This window comes from Nothobranchius furzeri, chromosome 12 (genome assembly GCF_043380555.1).
Source record: "Nothobranchius furzeri strain GRZ-AD chromosome 12, NfurGRZ-RIMD1, whole genome shotgun sequence".
In the NCBI taxonomy this organism is placed as follows: domain Eukaryota; kingdom Metazoa; phylum Chordata; class Actinopteri; order Cyprinodontiformes; family Nothobranchiidae; genus Nothobranchius; species Nothobranchius furzeri.
The window spans coordinates 55,813,860-55,832,219 of record NC_091752.1 but is presented as its reverse complement, the minus strand read 5'-3'; the positions used below and the strand labels follow the sequence as shown (position 1 = coordinate 55,832,219).

At 45.1% G+C, this 18,360-nt stretch overlaps 1 protein-coding gene across 5 annotated transcripts in view; it reads left to right on the top strand.

The window, feature by feature from the left end:
- The window catches only part of arhgap17b (Rho GTPase activating protein 17b), a 55,982-nt gene extending 37,698 nt beyond the window's left edge, over window positions 1–18,284 (top strand). For 3 of the 5 annotated variants that reach the window (XM_054750542.2, XM_015945670.3, XM_054750539.2), the window contains 18 exons: window positions 267–371; window positions 1,015–1,091; window positions 1,286–1,397; window positions 1,576–1,652; window positions 1,768–1,870; window positions 2,182–2,250; window positions 2,332–2,413; window positions 6,123–6,250; window positions 8,944–9,055; window positions 9,150–9,231; window positions 9,397–9,477; window positions 10,482–10,595; window positions 10,692–10,783; window positions 10,993–11,128; window positions 11,821–12,099; window positions 12,661–12,782; window positions 15,655–16,068; window positions 17,194–18,284. In XM_054750542.2, the coding sequence (XP_054606517.1) occupies window positions 267–371; window positions 1,015–1,091; window positions 1,286–1,397; window positions 1,576–1,652; window positions 1,768–1,870; window positions 2,182–2,250; window positions 2,332–2,413; window positions 6,123–6,250; window positions 8,944–9,055; window positions 9,150–9,231; window positions 9,397–9,477; window positions 10,482–10,595; window positions 10,692–10,783; window positions 10,993–11,128; window positions 11,821–12,099; window positions 12,661–12,782; window positions 15,655–16,068; window positions 17,194–17,345 (2,337 nt within the window). In that variant the 3' untranslated portion in view covers window positions 17,346–18,284. Of the gene's footprint in view, window positions 1–266; window positions 372–1,014; window positions 1,092–1,285; window positions 1,398–1,575; window positions 1,653–1,767; window positions 1,871–2,181; window positions 2,251–2,331; window positions 2,414–6,122; window positions 6,251–8,943; window positions 9,056–9,149; window positions 9,232–9,396; window positions 9,478–10,481; window positions 10,596–10,691; window positions 10,784–10,992; window positions 11,129–11,820; window positions 12,100–12,660; window positions 12,783–15,654; window positions 16,069–16,672; window positions 16,725–17,193 lie in introns of all 5 variants that reach the window. The other 2 variants (XM_054750541.2, XM_054750543.2) reach the window with 2 other exon arrangements.
- The last annotated feature ends 76 nt before the right edge of the window (window positions 18,285–18,360 follow it).

Below are 18,360 nucleotides of genomic sequence, written 5' to 3'. Positions count from 1 at the left end.
GGTGAGTGCACAAAATGATGGATGCATTTCCTTCAGCTGGATTTCGTATTTTCAGTCCAAAATCTTTCCTCATTCTAATTTAAAAGCATGGTTGTCATCATGCATTCCTTATTAACACAAGTCCCTACTGTGTCAGCGCTGCTGAATGTGTTTGTTTGTGTTTCTCACCTGTGTGGGACCTTCTTAACAGTAAGATGGGCTCTTCCTATTTTCCCCTGATTAAAACAGAATTTTCTTTCTTTGTTTTCTGCCTCTAACTCTTGCAGATCGAGAGGAGGTTGGAGCTGGTACGAACGGTGTCGCACAACACGCACAAGAAGCTGGTGTCCTGTCTGCAGGGCCAGCTGGGCTCAGACACTGAGAAGAGACATGTAAGGAACTCGCACACAGCTGATTTCATCCTGCAGCAAAGCCGCAGAGAGCCTTCTGTCTTATATGTTAAAGTCTGCTGTCAGAGAGCAATAGGGAGCTGGGATCTTGCATCTCCTGTTATGCAACCCAAAGATATGAGACACACTCAGGAGAAAAGTATTCAACTCTGGCCTTGTTCCAAGCTCACGGCTCAAGTCTTGTTCCAGGCTCACGGCTCAAGTCCAAGTGACCATAAAAATGTACAAACTCCTAAATGAATCAGTCTTCTCTTCATTTTGGACTTTTTAAAGTGTTTTTCTGTGCAAATGTCATAAATATTATCTTACCTGTTGTAGATAGATTCCTGAGTGGCCTCCGTTCAGAGAGATTTCATCCAACAGGCTCATTTAGCTGTTTCCGGTCTCTTTTACACCCGCAAAACCAAACCAATATAGAATTTAGTCAGAACTGATGGTGGAAAGATTCATAAAATAACATTTACATGAACTAGCTGTTAGCTCATCAATCCTGTAGGATGTAAACACTAATTCTACAAACTGAGGCCGTTCAGGACACTGTCCACAACAGGTAGGAATCTTTGCCATTTTTTTTACACAGAAACACCCCTTTAGTGGCTTTAAAAGGGTTTTAATGTCTGTGCAGAAAAAGCTGCCGCTGACGGCTCTGTCCCAGTCCATGCAGGAGGGGGGTGGTCAGCTGGGGGACGAGAGCCTGATCGGGTGAGACCTGAACCCATTCAAGCCTAATATCTCATCTGTTATTAATATGTGCATGATGCTGTCAAGTGTCAACACTTCCTGTGGTGAAAGTAGTGATAACAGTTCTATTTGCATGTGTGTGTGTGTGTGCGCGTGTGCATGTGTGTGTGTGTGTGTGTGTGTGTGTGTGTGTGTGTGTGTGTGCGTGCATGCAGGAAGATGATGGATTTGTGTGGGGAGGCAGAGAGCCGATTAGCCTCTGAACTCATGCAGCATGAGCGGCAGATTGAGAAAGAGATTCTGGAACCTCTCAACCAGCTGGCAGAGGTAAAACACACATTAATGCTTTCTTTGCTTGCCGTTGATATGTCAAGAAGCAGAAGAAGCAGCATGCAGAAGTGTTAGAATATGTTTGAAGCACAGAAACAAAAGGTTCTCATCGGAACGCTGTTCCCAGTACTGAGGGGCATGTGTGGTCATGCTTTTCTCACCGTTTCCCCCACAGGTGGATATTCCCAATATTCTTAAACAAAGGAGGCAACTCGCTAAGCTGGTCCTGGATTATGACTCAGCAAAAACCAGGTTGGTTTGTATGAAAATAATCTAGACTCATCCATTTTTTATGTAAACTTTTGCAGCAGGAAAGCCTTTTCTTTGCACGAGCAGGAGTCTGATTTCATTTTTTTGTGTCCTCCAGGTGGTATCAGGCAACAAAATCCACCAACCAGGCCATGGCATCAAAAGTGGATTCGCTCAAAGACGAGATGGACGAAGCGCTCAATAAAGTAGAAATGTGCAAGGTAGTTTTCAACCATATCGTTTAAACCACTGCTCAGAGACCTGGTGGTTTAGTATTCTGTACGAACAGACCTTAATGGAAGCGTGTCTGAGCTAATGGCACATTCCACCTCGGTATAAAGTCAGGTCATGTTTGGATGAACAAATGCAGCCTTGTAGCCGGAACCGAGCCGGAGCAGCAGGCCAGGCACGTTATTAAATCTGTAATTAAAGGTCAAAGAGTTATCATCTGGAGTTAATCTGGGTCTTAATTAAGAGTCTGGTGGCAATGAAGTGCTTAAAGTAAAACAGTGTGTGTGTGTTCATCTTGCAGGACCAGCTCTCTGCAGACTTGTACAACTTTGCATCAAAGGAAGGAGATTACGCTCGCTATTATGTGATGGTGAGCGTGCATCGGTTTACTCTAAAATCCTCCCACAGCTTCAGGTTTTCTGTGATAATGTATGAAAGTGTGTTTTTTCAGCTACTAGAGGCCCAGGCGGATTACCACAGGAGGTCTCTGGCAGCTTTGGAGGCAGCTATTCCAGCCATCCACATTCAGCAAGGTACAGAAATGTGCAGCCAGCGGCAAATTACAATGACTGATTCCTTTATGTTTTGTTGTTCCATCAAGAATCACATTTAAGCAAGGCAGCTTTATTTATAGCACATTTCAAACACGGGCAATTCAGTGTGCTTTTCAATTAGCACAACAATAAACAGAAGGACACAAATAAAAAATATACACAGACAAATTATAATTTAGAGCTAAAAGGAAAGGATTTACTGTTGAGATTGACGACGGATTTGTCATAAAGGATCCTGTTCAGGTAGGCATGTTACCTGATGCAGATCAATAGCACCAAATGATGCCAGTTTCTGTTTTCTTAGAGCACATTTTAGTCCCTCGAAGTACATGAAGCAGGAAAAATAACTACCAAACACAAAGAAATTCTACAATATATGGAGATGTTTGAGTAATATTTTTGTTATACATTACTATTAAGGCAAGGCAGCTTTATTTGTATAGCACATTTCATACACAGAGGAAACGCAACGTACACACACACACACACACACACACACACACACACACACACACACACACATTTAGAACAAACTGAATACACAATTTAAATTCAGATTTAAGAATCAGATAAAATACAAAGTTAAAGGTTGAGCAGGAACAGGTGACACTTTAAAACATTAATTTAAAGGCTAATGAATACATGAAAGTTTTCTGTTTTGATTCATAAGTGACCAGAGTTGGGGTACATTTGAGGTGATGAGGAAGCTGATTCCATCTGTGAATCATTCACCTGTTTGGTTCTGACCCGAGGTTCTACCAGCTGAGTGCTTCCTGAGAGCGCTGCTGGGCGTATATACCAGAAGAAGATTAGACATGTATTCTGGCCCCATGCTATTGAGTGATTTATAAACTAGTAGAAGTACTTTGAAATTGATTCTGTAGTTTACTGGTAACCAGAGCAGAGGTTTCAGAACAGGAGTGATGTGCTCGGTTCTCTTGGTTCTTGTTAATGTTAATAAGCTGCAGTTGCTTCACAGCTTTTTTGGGAAGACTAGTCAAAGACCATTGCAATATTCCAGCCTGCTGTAGATGAACGCATGAATGAGTTTCTCTAGGTCCTGTCATGAGGCCTCTGAGTCTTTCCATTTGAAAAAGATGACAACACACTGATCTAGTTAGCCTTACTGTGACCGGTGAAGCTCAGGTCTGAATCAGTCCTGACACCAAGATCTCTAACCTGGATCTTTGTCTTTATCAATCTGGAGCCAAGCTGAGCGATAACCTCAAAGGCAATAACTTCAGTCTAAAGCCTGATTCATGCTTCTCCGTCTGCGTCAGTGCGGAGACACACAACGCCATTATCCGTCCATGCGGGCCTGCTGGAGAGCTCCGCAAGGACGCACGGAGTCGAGCTCTCTTTTCTAAACATCCGTCAGTTGAGACGGACAACGCAAGCTTGTGATTGGTCAGGACGCCGCTGTCGTCTACGCCGCCGCCATTGCGCCCTCAAAAACATAAAGAGAGCCGAGGATAACTAGCGGCAGACACAGAGCAGCTTGATGAATATCTCGCGAAAAAACTAAAAATATGAACGTTTAATTCCCCCGTGACTGGAGGAGTGAAAAGATACGCAGCAAACATTTTATTTGTGGACGGAAATGACAGGGAACGTGGGTTTAGAGGTGGTGAGCGCATGAAGAGGTGGAGGAGAATGAGAGACAAATTTGTCTTGTGTTAAAAGTCTCTTATATACACAAACACACAATATAAACACACTATCTTGGACCGATACATGACAGGATGCCACAGAACAGCGCTACGCCCTCTGTTGTCCTGGCGGGGAATTGCTTTGCAACACTCCCCAGGAGACGGAGAAGTATGAGAGCAAAACGCTTCAATCAATCCGTGCATGTCTGTCCCTTGCGGAGCTGACGGAGAAGCATGAACCAGGCTTAACTGGAGGAAGTTTGACTGCATCCAGTCACTGACTTGCTCCAAACACTGGCAGAGTGAGTCTAGGGGACCACAGTCACTAGGTAGAGCTAGGTAGGTCTGGGTGTCATCTGCATAACTATGATAGGTAATGTTGTTATTGTATCTGACCCAGGGGTGGGGGGGTGGGGGGGGGGTGGGGTGGGGGGGGGGCAGAATAGAGCTTTGGGAGACCCCACAGGTCATTACCAATAGAAACAACAAAACTCCTGTCTTTGAGGTATGATCAGAACCAACTATGGACTGTGCCTGATAGTCCCACTTAGTTTATGAGTCTACCAAGAAGAAGAAGAAAGTATCATTTCTATAGCACCTCTCAAGATAAAAATCACGAGGCGCTTCACAAAAACAAAAAATGTAAAAATATAAAAAATAATTTAGAAAATGGTTTGTTGTGGTTCACAGTAGGGCTGAACGATCAGTTGTTTTTGGACTGAAATAGTGATTTTACACATTGCAATGACATGATCGTCAAAGCTTCTTTTATTTTTATTTATTGATTTATTTTTGTGGCTCTCCTGACTGACCCAGGATCTGTTTTGTCAAAGTTTTTAGACATCCAGGGTTTCCCCCTGTGCTAACACGGCAGCAGCCAGCACGGGGGAGGGGGTGTATCAGAGCCGAGCCCAATTGTTCAGTTGACAGAGCTGCACATTTTGGTTGTTTTCCCCATTTTATTGTTTCAAGACAAATTGCTGCTAGAGTCGATAGTAATGGCTGTGCAGCGGGTGTCATCTCAGCACCTTGGGTGAGTGAGTGAGTGAGTGAGTGAGTGAGTGAGAGTGAGTGAGTGAGTGAGTGAGTGAGTGAGTGAGTGAGTGAGTGAGTGAGTGAGTGAGTGAGTGAGAGAGAGAGAGAGAGAGAGAGAGAGAGAGAGAGAGAGAGAGAGAGAGAGAGAGAGAGAGAGAGAGAGAGAGAGAGAGAGAGAGAGAGAGAGAGAGAGAGAGAGAGAGAGAGAGAGAGAGAGAGAGAGAGAGAGAGAGAGAGAGAGAGAGAGAGAGAGAGAGAGAGATCTGCATAACAACGCTGATTTTTACTTCGGTGTCAGCTCGAGTGCAGAGTTGTGCCGGGGAGAGGACGGTCTGGAACTCCCTAGTTGGGATGCTGCCCCTGCGACCCAGACCCAGATAGGTGGAAGAAGACGAGAAACAAGATATTAATAGAAATGATCACAAAACTAAAATATTAGATGAACAGAAACGACAAGTTACTGTGAAGCCACTTTCAGGCAACTGCATTGGTATCGATTAACTTTTACCGATACTGGTATCGATCCCTAATCCCTAATTTTAACTAATATATTTGCTTTAAACTTAGTTTAAATACATTTGGTTGAAAAGAATCAGCAATCTGAAGGATTTTGTTCCTGTTGTTTCACCGTAACCTGCTAACCTTTAAAGCTTTTGACTTTTTTTGTGACTTGATTTAATCCATTCTGGTCATATTGATTAAAAAACAAATGAGACATTTTACAAAGTCTCTCTTTGACAGGAAGGTTCATAGATACTCTTCCTGTTGTGTAGTTAACTGTATTAAGTTGATGGATCACATCTGGACTGGTAGAGAGAGAAGAAAAGAGGAATAATAACAATGGCACCCACACACGCAGGAGAAAATTATGCTGAAATTAGAAACACTATGTGTACATTGAACATATTATTTCTGATTTATTCATATCATTCCATCTATAAACATCAAATTGTGTGTGTACGATTTGTGTATTTCTAACATTTGGAACCTTTTCCTTCCCTTAGATTCGTGGATGGAAAAGCCAGCCTTCGGCACGGCTCTGGAGGAACATCTGAAGAGGAGCAACCGTGAGATCGCTCTGCCCATAGAGGCCTGTGTCATGATGCTGCTGGAGACCGGCATGAAGGAGGAGGTAGCGACCAACTGCTGGCAGAAAAAGAGACGAGGAACGTTGCTAAACTGGGTCAAAGTTAATGGTTAATTCGTCGTATTTGAACTCGTCGTCGTCGTCTTCCTCCGCTTATCCGGGTCGCGGGGGCAGCATCCCAACTAGGGAGCTCCAGACCGTCCTCTCCCCGGCCTTCTCCACCAGCTCCTCCGGCAGGACCCCAAGGTGTTCCCGGACCAGATTGGAGATGTAACCTCTCCAACGTGTCCTGGGTGGACCCGGGGGCGTCCTGCCAGCAGGACATGCCCGAAACACCTCCCCGGGGAGGCGTCCAGGAGGCATCCTGACCAGATGCCCAAACCACCTCAACTGGCTCCTTTCGATCCGGAGGAGCAGCGGTTCTACTCCGAGTCCCTCCCGAATGTCCGAGCTCCTCACCCTATCTCTAAGGCTGAGCCCGGCCACCCTACGGAGGAAACTCATTTCGGCCGCTTGTATCCGCGATCTCGTTCTTTCGGTCATTACCCAAAGCTCATGACCATAGGTGGGGATTGGGACGTAGATCGACCGGTAAATCGAGAGCCTGGCTTTCTGGCTCAGCTCCCTCTTCACCACGACAGATCGGCTCAGCGTCCGCATCACTGCAGATGCCGAACCAATCCGCCTGTCGATCTCCCGATCCCTCCTACCCTCACTCGTGAACAAGACCCCGAGATACTTAAACTCCTCCACTTGAGGTAGGACCTCTCCCCCGACCCGGAGTTGGCAAGCCACCCTTTTCCGGTCGAGAACCATGGTCTCAGATTTGGTGTCCACCAGCGGGCACGGGGGTTGCCACCACGACTGGCACCGGCCACCTTGCGACCACAGCTAGCAACAGCCGCCTCAACAATCGCAGAGTGGAACAAGGCCCACTCGGAGTCAATTTCCCCCACTGCTCTCGGGACGTGGTCAAAGCTCTGCCGGAGGTGGGAGTTGAAGACCGTCTTGACAGGTTCTTCTACCAGGTGTTCCCAGCAGACCCTCACTATGCCTTTGGGTCTGCCAGGTCTACGCGGCATCTTCCCCTGCCATCTGATCCAACTCACCACCAGGTGGTGATCTGTTGACAGCTCCGCTCCTCTCTTCACTCGGGTGTCCAAAACATACGGCCGCAGGCCAGATGATACGACTACAAAGTCTATCATCGACCTGCGACCTAGGCTGCCCTGGTACCAAGTGTACCGATGGGCATCCTTATGTTCGAACATGGTGTTCGTTATGGCTAAACTGCGGCTTGCACAGAAGTCCAATAACAAAACACCGCTCGAGTTCAGATCAGTTGGGCCGTTCCTCCCAATCACACCCCTCCAGGTCAAGCTGTCATTGCCCAAGTGAGCACTGAAGTCCCCCAGCAGGACAATGGAGTCCCCTGATGGAGCAATATCTAGCACTCATCCCAGGGACTCCAAAAAGGGTGGGTACTCTGACCTGATATTTGTCCCATAAGCACAAACAACAGTCAGGGCCTGTTCCCCAACCTGAAGGCGCAGGGAAGCTACCCTCTCGTCCCCCGGGATAAACCCCAACACACAGGCAGAGAGTCTCGGGGCTAACAAAAAGCCAACCCCAGCCCTCCACCTCTCACCCGGAGCAACTCCAGCAAAGGAGAGTGTCCAACCCCTCTCAAGGACTTGGGTTCCAGAGCCAATGCTATGTGTCGAGGTGAGTCCGACTATATCTAGCCGGTACCGCTCAACCTCTGCCACAAGCTCCTGCTCCTTCCCCGCCAGCGAGGTGACGTTCCATGTCCCAAAAACCAGTTTCCTTGTCCGGGGATCGGACCGCCAAGGCTCCCGCCTTGGTCTGCCACCCGATCCACACTGCACCGGACCCTTTCAGGTTCCTCCTGCGGGTGGTGGGTCCATAGTTGGATGAGCCCATGTATCCGGTTTGGGCTGGGCCCGGCCGGGCCCCATGGGCAAAAGCCCGGCCACCAGGCGCTCGCTCACAGGCCCCAACCCCAGGCCTGTCTCCAGGGTGGGACCCCGGTAACCCTCCGGGCCGGGTACTCCGACTCTTTGAATGTACTTCCATGAAAGATCCTGTGAACCGTTCTTTGTCTCACCCTTCACCTAAGACCAATTTGTCATGGGAGACCCTACCAGGGGCACAAAGTGCCCCAGACAACATAGCACCTAGGATCATTAGGGCACTCAAAGTCCGCCACCACGATAAGGTGACGGTTCAAGGAGGAGCGTATTTGAACTCATGAAACCTAAACGCTCTCATCCGTTGGAGCTGGAAGGAGGAGAGGTTAAATGCATTCAGCTCTCTAAAAACGATGGCAGTCTGGAAACATCTGCTGCCAAGTTGTGGTCAGTTAGTTTTGGGCCTGCGGGAAATGGAATAGTTTGTGTGTGTGTGTGTGTGTGTGTGTGTGTGTGTGTGTGTGTGTGTGTGTGTGTGTGTGTGTGTGTGTGTGTGTGTATACACATCTGTTAGCCATTAGTGTGTTACACTCTTTAAACGTAGCAGCATCGTTGGACTCCCCATAGAGACTGATTTAAGACGCTTTTATGAAGTGAAACTAAAGTTTTGTTCTGCAGCTAAACGGTTCCTCTCTTGTTCCTGTCCGAACCGTACTTCTGCTGTCCTGCTCCCAGTCTCCTTCAGTCGTTGGGTTTTAACATCACATCCAGGTTCAGGTACTCATCCGTCCTGTGTGTTCCTTTCAGGGTCTCTTCCGCATCGCTGCTGGAGCTTCCAAACTTAAGAAGCTAAAAGCAGCGCTGGACTGTTCCACTTCGCAGCTCGAGGAGTTCTACTCTGATCCCCACGCCGTCGCTGGTACCACCTCCTCCTCCTCCACCACCACTGATTTATGAAACTATATCCAGCTGCTCCAGATCTTTTTTCTCATTGTGTTTTTCTTCCTGTGCAGGAGCCCTGAAGTCCTACCTCCGGGAGCTACCTGAGCCTCTGATGACCTTCAGCCTGTACGATGAGTGGATTCAGGCCTCCAAGTAGGACATCACACACACACACACACACACACACACACACACACAAACAGAGGAATTCTAATATTCTGTAGAAAAACACACTCTGACAGAGATAACAAAGATAACAAGCATCATTTAAACCAGGATGCTGACCGACTGCTTCCTGCTCCGTGTGTGTGTTTTCAGTGTGTCTGACCCTGACAAGAGGCTGCAGGCTTTATGGGTAACATGTGACCATCTGCCCAAAGCTAACAAAGCGAACTTCAGGTAACTCCTTTGTGCATCGTTCTCTACCAATATCAAAACACTTAGACCACCTAATGCCCTTATGACTGATAAAAGGTTAATTATGCAAATAGCACTTATTAAACCATTCAAAAGCTGTTACAGTGATTTAACTCTTTCTTCAGGTTTGGCACATTTTAATTCCTGCATTATTATTATTAAAGTATTCACTGAAATGAACCGGATCAAAACAAAACTGATAAAACACAAAGAAAAGAGACAACAAAATATGTGAATATTAATCTAAATAAGCTTAAATAAAGATGTAGTCCAAGCTGAGGGCCGCCATTGGTCAATTATCTTTCTTTAAAAAAAAATTTAAGTCAAGCAGTACCCACAATGGTCTAGGCGTAAATAAAATGATGTCAAATAAAGTAAAACCTTGGTTTTGATTTGTGGGATATAGTGACATCATGTGGTGACCTTTTAGGTTGCCACTAAACTAATATAATTTCTTGTTTGTTGGGATTTCATAACATGGAAATCTAGACCAACTGTAGCAGTAGCAAATGATTCGTCTCTGCAGGTTGTAGTAGTCGCGCTCTACTGTGGCCTCAGCAGGTCTATCACTGGACTGAACTATTTTAGGTCCAGCCAATCACAGCGCTCTGTTTGTGGAGAGTCGTTGGGCGAGTTCAGCGCTAGAGCTGCAGTGGACAAAAGCTACAAAGATGTTTCTGCTCAGGGATGGTGCTCGTTTGATACAGCTTTGGATGATTTTGACTTTTGGGGTTTTTGTTGAGACAAGAGCAGATGAGGTACTTAAGTGCTTTATTAGAAAATTTATGAATTTACTTCTTCTTTAATGGTCTGTAGCAGCCTACCCCGGTGGTCGCTGTAGCGATGAGTCACATTTGTTGCTCTAATTGGTCCCAGCACTGTCCAACTGTGTGCACAGACAACTTGAAAGACAACCATAGACTGTCTCACCAGGCTGGGGATTTTGCCATACGAGGCGTTTTATCTTTAATTCTATTTCTTTGCAGGTATTTGGTGAAGTTTCTGGCCAGACTGACTCAGGAAAGTGAGGTCAATAAAATGACTCCCAGCAACATCGCCATCGTCCTCGGGCCCAACCTGCTCTGGGCCAAAACCGAAGGGTAATAATGGGATCTAGACTGCAAACTGATGCATTAGACCTTAAACCAGCTAGTAATGGTTGTTTTTATTTATTGTGTTGCTTTGGTTCAATCTAGGACGCTGGCTGAGATGGCAGCAGCCACCACTGTTCATGTCGTGGCCATCATTGAACCCATCATCCAACATGCTGATTGGTTCTTCCCTGATGGTAAACCATCTCCTGGTTAAAGTTGCAGTTATGCTGAAGTGACCCATGAGCTATTTATAGTACACACACACGCATGCGTGCACACACAGATCAGTCTACTAGTTCGCTTGTGCTTGTTTTCTACTTCCGGTTACAATCTAGTTCTGGGAATTAATACAGTCAAAAGAAATGCTGTCACAGCTAATTCTGTTATTTCCGGTTTCCTGCAGAGGTGGACTTCAACGTTTCCGGCATGTTTTCCATGCCCAGCCATCCACCCACCCCTGACCTCGATCACGGCCTGGACAGGAAGCGCCCTGGCAGTCTGGGGCAGGACGGGGACAGTCACACCCCCCGTAAAGACAGGTACCTGTCTCGTCCCAACCTCAGCCTCAGCCTGTCTCGTCCCAAGACACTGAGCAGGCAGGAGTCGCGAGGCCCGGCAGTGTCGGCCCTTTATGTAGTAGCCGACGAGTCCATCACAGTCACTGAAACCCCCACAGAGGAACCGCCCAGCCCAGGCTTCAAGGCCGTGCTCTAGTCTGATGTAGCTGGAAGCTGCTGCTGTCAGATGAACGAAGGGATGCTTTCTGTTGTTTGTGCTCTACATTTCTGTTCCGTTTAGGTGATGATCTAACTTTTTATGGTTTGTACTGATCACAATGAATAATATTTCTCTTTCAGATAACATCATTATGCACATTTATCATTAATGGGATTTCATTTGTCTGTTTTTATTGTGTGTGTGTACTCATCTGTTTAAGATTTCCAATTAAAGCCTAGGTGTGTCTGTAGGTTGCTGGTTTTATGTTTTGTTTATGCTTCCTGTGTTGCATTTTGTTCCTCTGGTGTGCCAGCGGTTTTCTGTCTTGTGGTTTTACGTCCTGTTTGGGTTCTTCTTTCTGGGCTGGTGCCACTGAACTCAGGAAGTGCAGTCTCTCTCCCCGTGTCTCGCTTCTCCTCTCGCTGTCTCTCTCAGTCTCCTGCTTCCGTCACTCTTTTTGTCTGATGGTTTGCCCTCCTGAACTCTCTCCCCTCTCCCCTCCCCTCCTCCGTAGCCCCGTTAGCAAACCTCCGGAGCCCACTCCACGCAGAGCCGGCACTGTAAATAGAAAGCAGACACAACTAACCTCACCCACCTTCCAACCCACTCTGCCCCCTCTGGAAAGTGGTGGTCCTCCTTCCCAGCAGTCTGAGCCGCAGCTGGAGGCACACCAGCCTGGCTCGGGTGGTGCTGGCGCCGCCTCCGCTGGTGGTGGTGATGCTTTGGGGGGTGGGGTCCGGGTAGCCACAGCGCAGCCTCAGACTGTAACGCAGCTCAGCGCAGAGGAGAGCAGGTAAGGAGCGAGTCAAGGCAGCATCAGTAATCCACCGTCTGCTCGCAGCCAATCAACCAATCTGGAGCCCCGCCCAACTTTTGTGTTTGATTGGTAACTGTAAATCCACAAAGAAACACTGATTCTCCAGACTAACTACTTGATTCAGTGCTTTTAATCTGGCTTCAGTAACTCAGAATGTGTCGCATTATAATTTTGTTTCTGCACTTTTTGCTCTCTGCTCTGCTTGTGATGATCTGAGCTCGGCCCGTTTTTGAAGATGCTCCTGTCCTTCCTTCCTGCCTGATAATCAGAACTCTCGACTGTACGTCTGACTGCTCGATGGACTCTTTGATTTTGCACGGAATACACTGAGACAGTTCTGTGTTTGCATTTTCTGATTTTTGTATCTTGTAATCATTTGAGCCCTTCTTCTTGCGCTGATCTTTGTCCAGATGTTTTAATCTGTGAATGGAAGCGTGTTTGTTTTATAAATCCTGCATGAGTTTTTGCATCCGTGCAGCTCTTGTTCATTGCATGTAAAGCATTTATAATTTAACACGTGGCTCTGTATTTCCCCAGTCCTGCCCGTGAGCTCGAGTCTACCCCCCCTCCACAGAGGAATGGTTTAGTCCATCTTGCAGTTGGAACCCCACACTCTCAGGGTGGGTCAAGGATACCTAGTCCACATATGGTCCGCAGAGGTGAGAAGGATAAATCTGCTCTGGTTATTTAAAATATACAATATTAATAATAGTTTTCACTAAATACTTTATGAACAATAAAAATCCACCCTATTAAATAGCTATTTGAATGACCTCAGTTTGGAGAAACAGAGATTAATTTTGGCTGGATTGACAAGCTAAGGGCTAATCTGTAGTTTGAAACATTTCAAATGACATAAAGGGAATAGGTGCTCATGCAGACACTTTTATTCATCGTTAAGCCTCACTGGGCTGCGAGGGTTCTCTGTTTAAATTACAGGGCTTCACTGTCGTCTTCCCAAAATATGTAAGACACAATTGTTCTTTCAGAATCATAAAGAAGTTGTTATGGGGTAACCATAACCATGAAATCTCAGTTTAGTTTCTATGAATCAGAAAGTGAAAGAAATGTGATAAAACAGAGGTAGGGGTTAGCAATTAAAATGAGGCCGTGTACACCCGTAGCAGAGTTTTTCTAAAACTGAAAATCCTCCTTGTTCCATCTAGGAAAAAACTTGGGTTCGCACCACTCTGTTTTCAGCAAAAAATATCCAGTGTACTGTGAAGCACATTCATTGGCACGCCAAGCCTGTAGGGGGCAGTAGTTCCCCAAATCTTCTGCATCTTTGCTGAAAAACATTCGTTGTACAAAAACTAGGTGTTGGGCAAAATTGTCCTTAATTTCGTCCTTCGCCTGTGGCCTTCTACAGCACATGTGTCAGACACATCTGGCCCGCGGCGCATTTTTATGTGGCCAGCGAGATAAATATAAAAAATATAATAAAACTGACTTGCTGGCCGATTTTACCGCAAAGACTACAACTCCCATGATGCTTTGCGGTGTTAGCGTGGAGCCGAAGCGCTCCCTCCTTTGTGTTTTTTCCAGCGTCTGCTGCCGGTGTCTGCAGCTCCGCTGTCTCGGACAAACTAAACACTCCACTCACTCAGCGCCGAGTTTACTCAGCTATTTGCCGACGTTGAAGCCCAGAAACTGAGATTTTAACTGCTCAGTAATGTGTTCACGACTGAAAGAGAAAGTTTTCCAACTAACTTCCAGACAGAGCTGATATAAGTCCAGCGAGCAGCGACAAGCTCAAATGAACATGACTGTGGCTGCTGTAGTTTTTATTTTTCCTCCCCGACACACAACAACATGGTCAAGCTGCTCAGACGCTCTCCGTGTTCACCAGCACAAACCTATGTGAGCACCTGTTGTCATCTAATGTTGTCATTATTATGATGAAGATGAACAAAACAACAGGAGACTCCTCAGCTCAGGCTGGTATGAGGCTGGAACAGGTGAGCATCACAGTAAATTAGTGGAGCAAACTGAGCTTTAAATGTTTTGGTTTTATGCTCTTTTTATGCTCCAAAACATGAAAGTTAACAGGTGAGATGTTGCATTTTCATTTAAGATAAACTTATACTTTTATTTAGTTGTTGGCCCGTGAGAAAAGATTTAACCTGCAGTAAAACAGGAACTGGAAAGGCTGCAGATAGATGAATAGAATAGAAAATCCCTTTATTGTTCCTCAGTGGGGAAAGCTAGACGTCACAGCAGCGATGACACTTATTACAGGAGAAAAAAAGGAGAATAAAAAATAAGAAAAATGAATAAACAACAAGAAAACATAAATCCTGAATAGATTTTAAAAATGCTGAATATACCACAAGTGATGAATACCACTGATGCCTTTTATTTAAAACTGACTTGCTCGTGTGTATTTTGGTTATTCCACACTCAGTGTTAATGCAGAAATAAGTTTGTTTCCAAATTAAAAGGTTAAAAATTGCATATATGTTGATAAAGAAAATGTGCAAATTTGCCGTTACTTTTTCTAAAAACATTAAGTTTGGCCCGCGACCTCGTCCCAGATTTTCATTTCGGCCCCGTGTGAATTTGAGTTTGACACCCCTGCTCTAGAGGAATCGTTGAGCTTGTAAAAACAAGTGAATGCAAACATAAGTCTTACATGTGATCAGAGCATTTTTGTTGCAATCAGTGGGAAAACTCCGGTTCCACAAGCTAATGCTGACAATTTGCAAATCTCCAATTTGGTCGAAGATTTGAAAGGCGCCATTTATCTTTACTTTTGCGTTGATGACGCCAAACCGTAGGAGACGGTCTTCATTTTGTGGGACAGCCAGCTATGTGGCCTGAGTAATAGGACAGGATACTTGTGATTAAACCATAACTGTTGCAAATCTTTCCATATGACCTGGACATGTTTGAACTTGTCCCAAAAGTTTCACAAGTACCGATTTTAGTTGATTTCAAGTGAAAATTAGCCTGGCACACCATCCTGTACATGTGAATATATAGTCTAGCCACGACTTATAGACAGAGCTCAGTCATGGGGCAGGATCTGCGATTGTCTTTCAGTCTCCACATGATATTGGACAACAAAGTCATGTACTCACCATTTAGGAGAGGCTTTTAAAAAAACTTAGAGCGTGGCTTCAATTGATTCGTTGCATCATCCCACACACTAAACCTATAGAGCGTTGTGACTGACATAACACCAAACTGACCGGGCCAATGGTAGATCTGCTGAGGCTGGAGAGTGGCTAGACCAACATGCAGAGGAGAACCATTTTGTTACTGCTATGGTCTGTCTATACTCGTAGGATAAAAGAAAATAAGATTTTACAGTTTTGTATCTCCAACTAGTCACCAACATTTACAACCAGCAGCAGTTCGTTTACATCTTCCCTGGTTAGACTAGCCATTAGCTTGTCAATCTGGTCGTGTTAAACTTTATTTCTGTAAACGGTGGCCTCCTGGATTCTATTCAGAGATATATCAGTTGCTCGAGACATTAAGGAATCTGAAGCACCACTTTTTATAGCTTTTTAATGTTCTGCTTTAAAGGTACCAAAAAACAAGCTCCAGCTCCCCCCAAACTGGCCAGCCCTTTCTCTCAGTCCAACCAGTCCACCTCAACCTCCAGCTCTCCCAGTCACCCACCAGTCACACCTCGCCGTCACTCCAGCAAAGACATCATCCAGGCACCGAGCCATCCACCGCCGCAGCCTCCTCAAGCTCACCAGCCCCAGGGGGAGCCTGAACCGTCTCCCACCAGCAGTCCCACCCCTCCTGACACTCCACCTCATGACGGCTCACACTCCAACTTGCCGCACCCCCCTGTCTCCCCTTATCCTTCTGGGTCACTGCCTCGCCCCGCCAGGCCCGCTCCAAAGCCACGGGCCCGACCCAGCATGCCACCACCCCCGCAGCCTGCAGGGAGTGACGACTTCTGCAGCTCTGCATCAAAAATCATTACAGGTAAAGTTTGATGGATTTATTGCAGAATATTAAACTATTGGCAACCGTTTTTAAGGCGGTAACGGAAATTCTGCGGAAGAATTAGAAAAGTCAGAGATTTTTCTTTCTGGGTGTAGAAGACCGATCAAGAGATTTAGATCCAGTTATTTAAAAAAACCCTAAAACATAAAAATATGTTAAACACAAATGTTTATAACAGTACAGATGCATGCATCACTTTTAAAGTCTACTATTTTTTGATTATTCACCTAAAGGTGAATTTATAGTCAGCAAGTGAAGGTTTTTCAAAGACATTTTAGATTTTAGTCAAACATTCGGACGAAAGTGACGTATTTTTGTTGACAGTACTGTTCACTCCAGGCTTCGCTGGTGGACGCATCATCTCCAGATATGTTGGTTTCACCTGATTTCTTTGTGAAGGTGTTTTCATCGACTGAGACGATTTTGTTTCCCTGCCCGTTGGCTGACTCGTTCTTTAGCTTCCTCTGGGGGGAGTCGCTGTTTTTAGATGTCGGGCTTCTGGTTTCACTGCCTCGGTGTGTGTCAGACACCGAGTGGAACTGTGGTGATCTGAAGCATGACAGGAAATGTGTAAATGTTACAGATGTCTGAGCTGGCGGCCTGCCTGCAAGATGAGCTTTGCAAGGCAGGTGATGGTAAGGTTCTGACTGGCTGCTGCTGCTCTCTGTGTGTTTTTGTTCTGTTGGCTTTGTTTTAATGTCTCTATAGTTGTGTGTGTGTGTGTGTGTCATGCGTTGTGTTAAAGGCATGCTTTGTGCTTTTGAATGTTGTATAGGACCTACAGCTTTTGGCTGCTTTGGTAACTAACCTGCTTCTACTTAAAACTGCCCTTAGTTTTTCTCTGCATTCTTTTACACAGATTGTCTTAAAAAAGGTTGCTTTTACATTTTAACACACCAAGGAGACTCTTGGATAACTTCCAAGAAAAAGTCAATCATTGGATACTTTTTTTACATCTGAGAGCGATCCTTGGTGTCTTACCGAATGTGGAATGGTGTGTTTTCTGGTTTTGCTCCCCAGTTTGCAGTGTGTGCAGCACCTTTTTGGTTTTGGTTTATGAATCGATGTGTTTTTGTAATTGTTCCCCCTGACTGTCCTGCTCAGATGGAGACCTGGTTCTCAAGGGGATCGGAAGAGCTTATGTCCCTCAGGTGATCGGGAATCAACAGGAGAAGGGTTCTGCTGGTCAGGAGCCAGTCCCCGCCTCTGTGCCGCCCCCAGAGCTTCGCATTGTGGCACACAACACCGCCCTGTGAGAAAGAGCCCAGTCTGCCCAGTTCTTAGTGTTTAGTATCAGAAAGCAGCCACCTGTTGGCTCTCCGGGTTTCAGTAACAGATCCTTTTCTTAGAGACACATCTCAAACCAAAAGACTTAACCTACAGTGTTGTCCTTACCACACACACACACACACACACACACACACACACACACACACACACACACACACACACCAGACTTGTTGTTTTACTACTGTTTTTATTTTTTTAGTTTGGACCTCAAAGCCGTTCTTAAACATAAGAACATCATAGTGCTTCCAAACGGATAAAAAAATGTTTTTTCAATTCTTTGCGGGTTTTTTCCCCTCAAACATTTTGCTGATATAAATTCTCTTTTTTGGTTTTAGAATTGTGTCCAACAACATGAAAAGTTAGTTTTTAGTCTATTTTATGCAGTAAAGATGAAAGTTTTTATTTATCTCACATTTCTTCTCAATGTTCTCCAGTTTAACAAAATGTGACATTCAAGGATTGACTGTGTGGCCAAAGAAAATCCTACTCCGCTCATGTTCTGGTTGCAAATGACCAAAAATTTTCGCAAGAGTGCAATATTTAAAAAAAAACTTTTATTGATGACCTGTTTGCAGTGTGTACTCTGCAGTTTCAGGTGGCTTTGATTCTTCCTATTGTGTAATCCAGTGGGAAAAGTTTTGATTATTTGTTGGTGTTCATTGAGCTGAAATTCAGGTAAAAGTTTGTTCTTATTGATAAAAGGGACTTTTATTTTTGTAATTACTCAGACCAGTTCAAAAATGGAACCATGACCGAATGACTAAAATCACTTTGAAAATGTGTTTTACTAAAAAGTTTGCCTTTAAAAGAAAAAAATCTTAGTTTTTTTTTTTGTTTTGTTATTTTTTGTGGAGGGGGGTTGTAAAAAATGAGTCTTTATTGGTAATAAAGATTTTTCAGCCATGTTTTGACAGTTTTTCATTTTTCTCTATCAAACTGTTTAAAATGTCATTTTGTTTCCTTCAAATATTTTAATATACG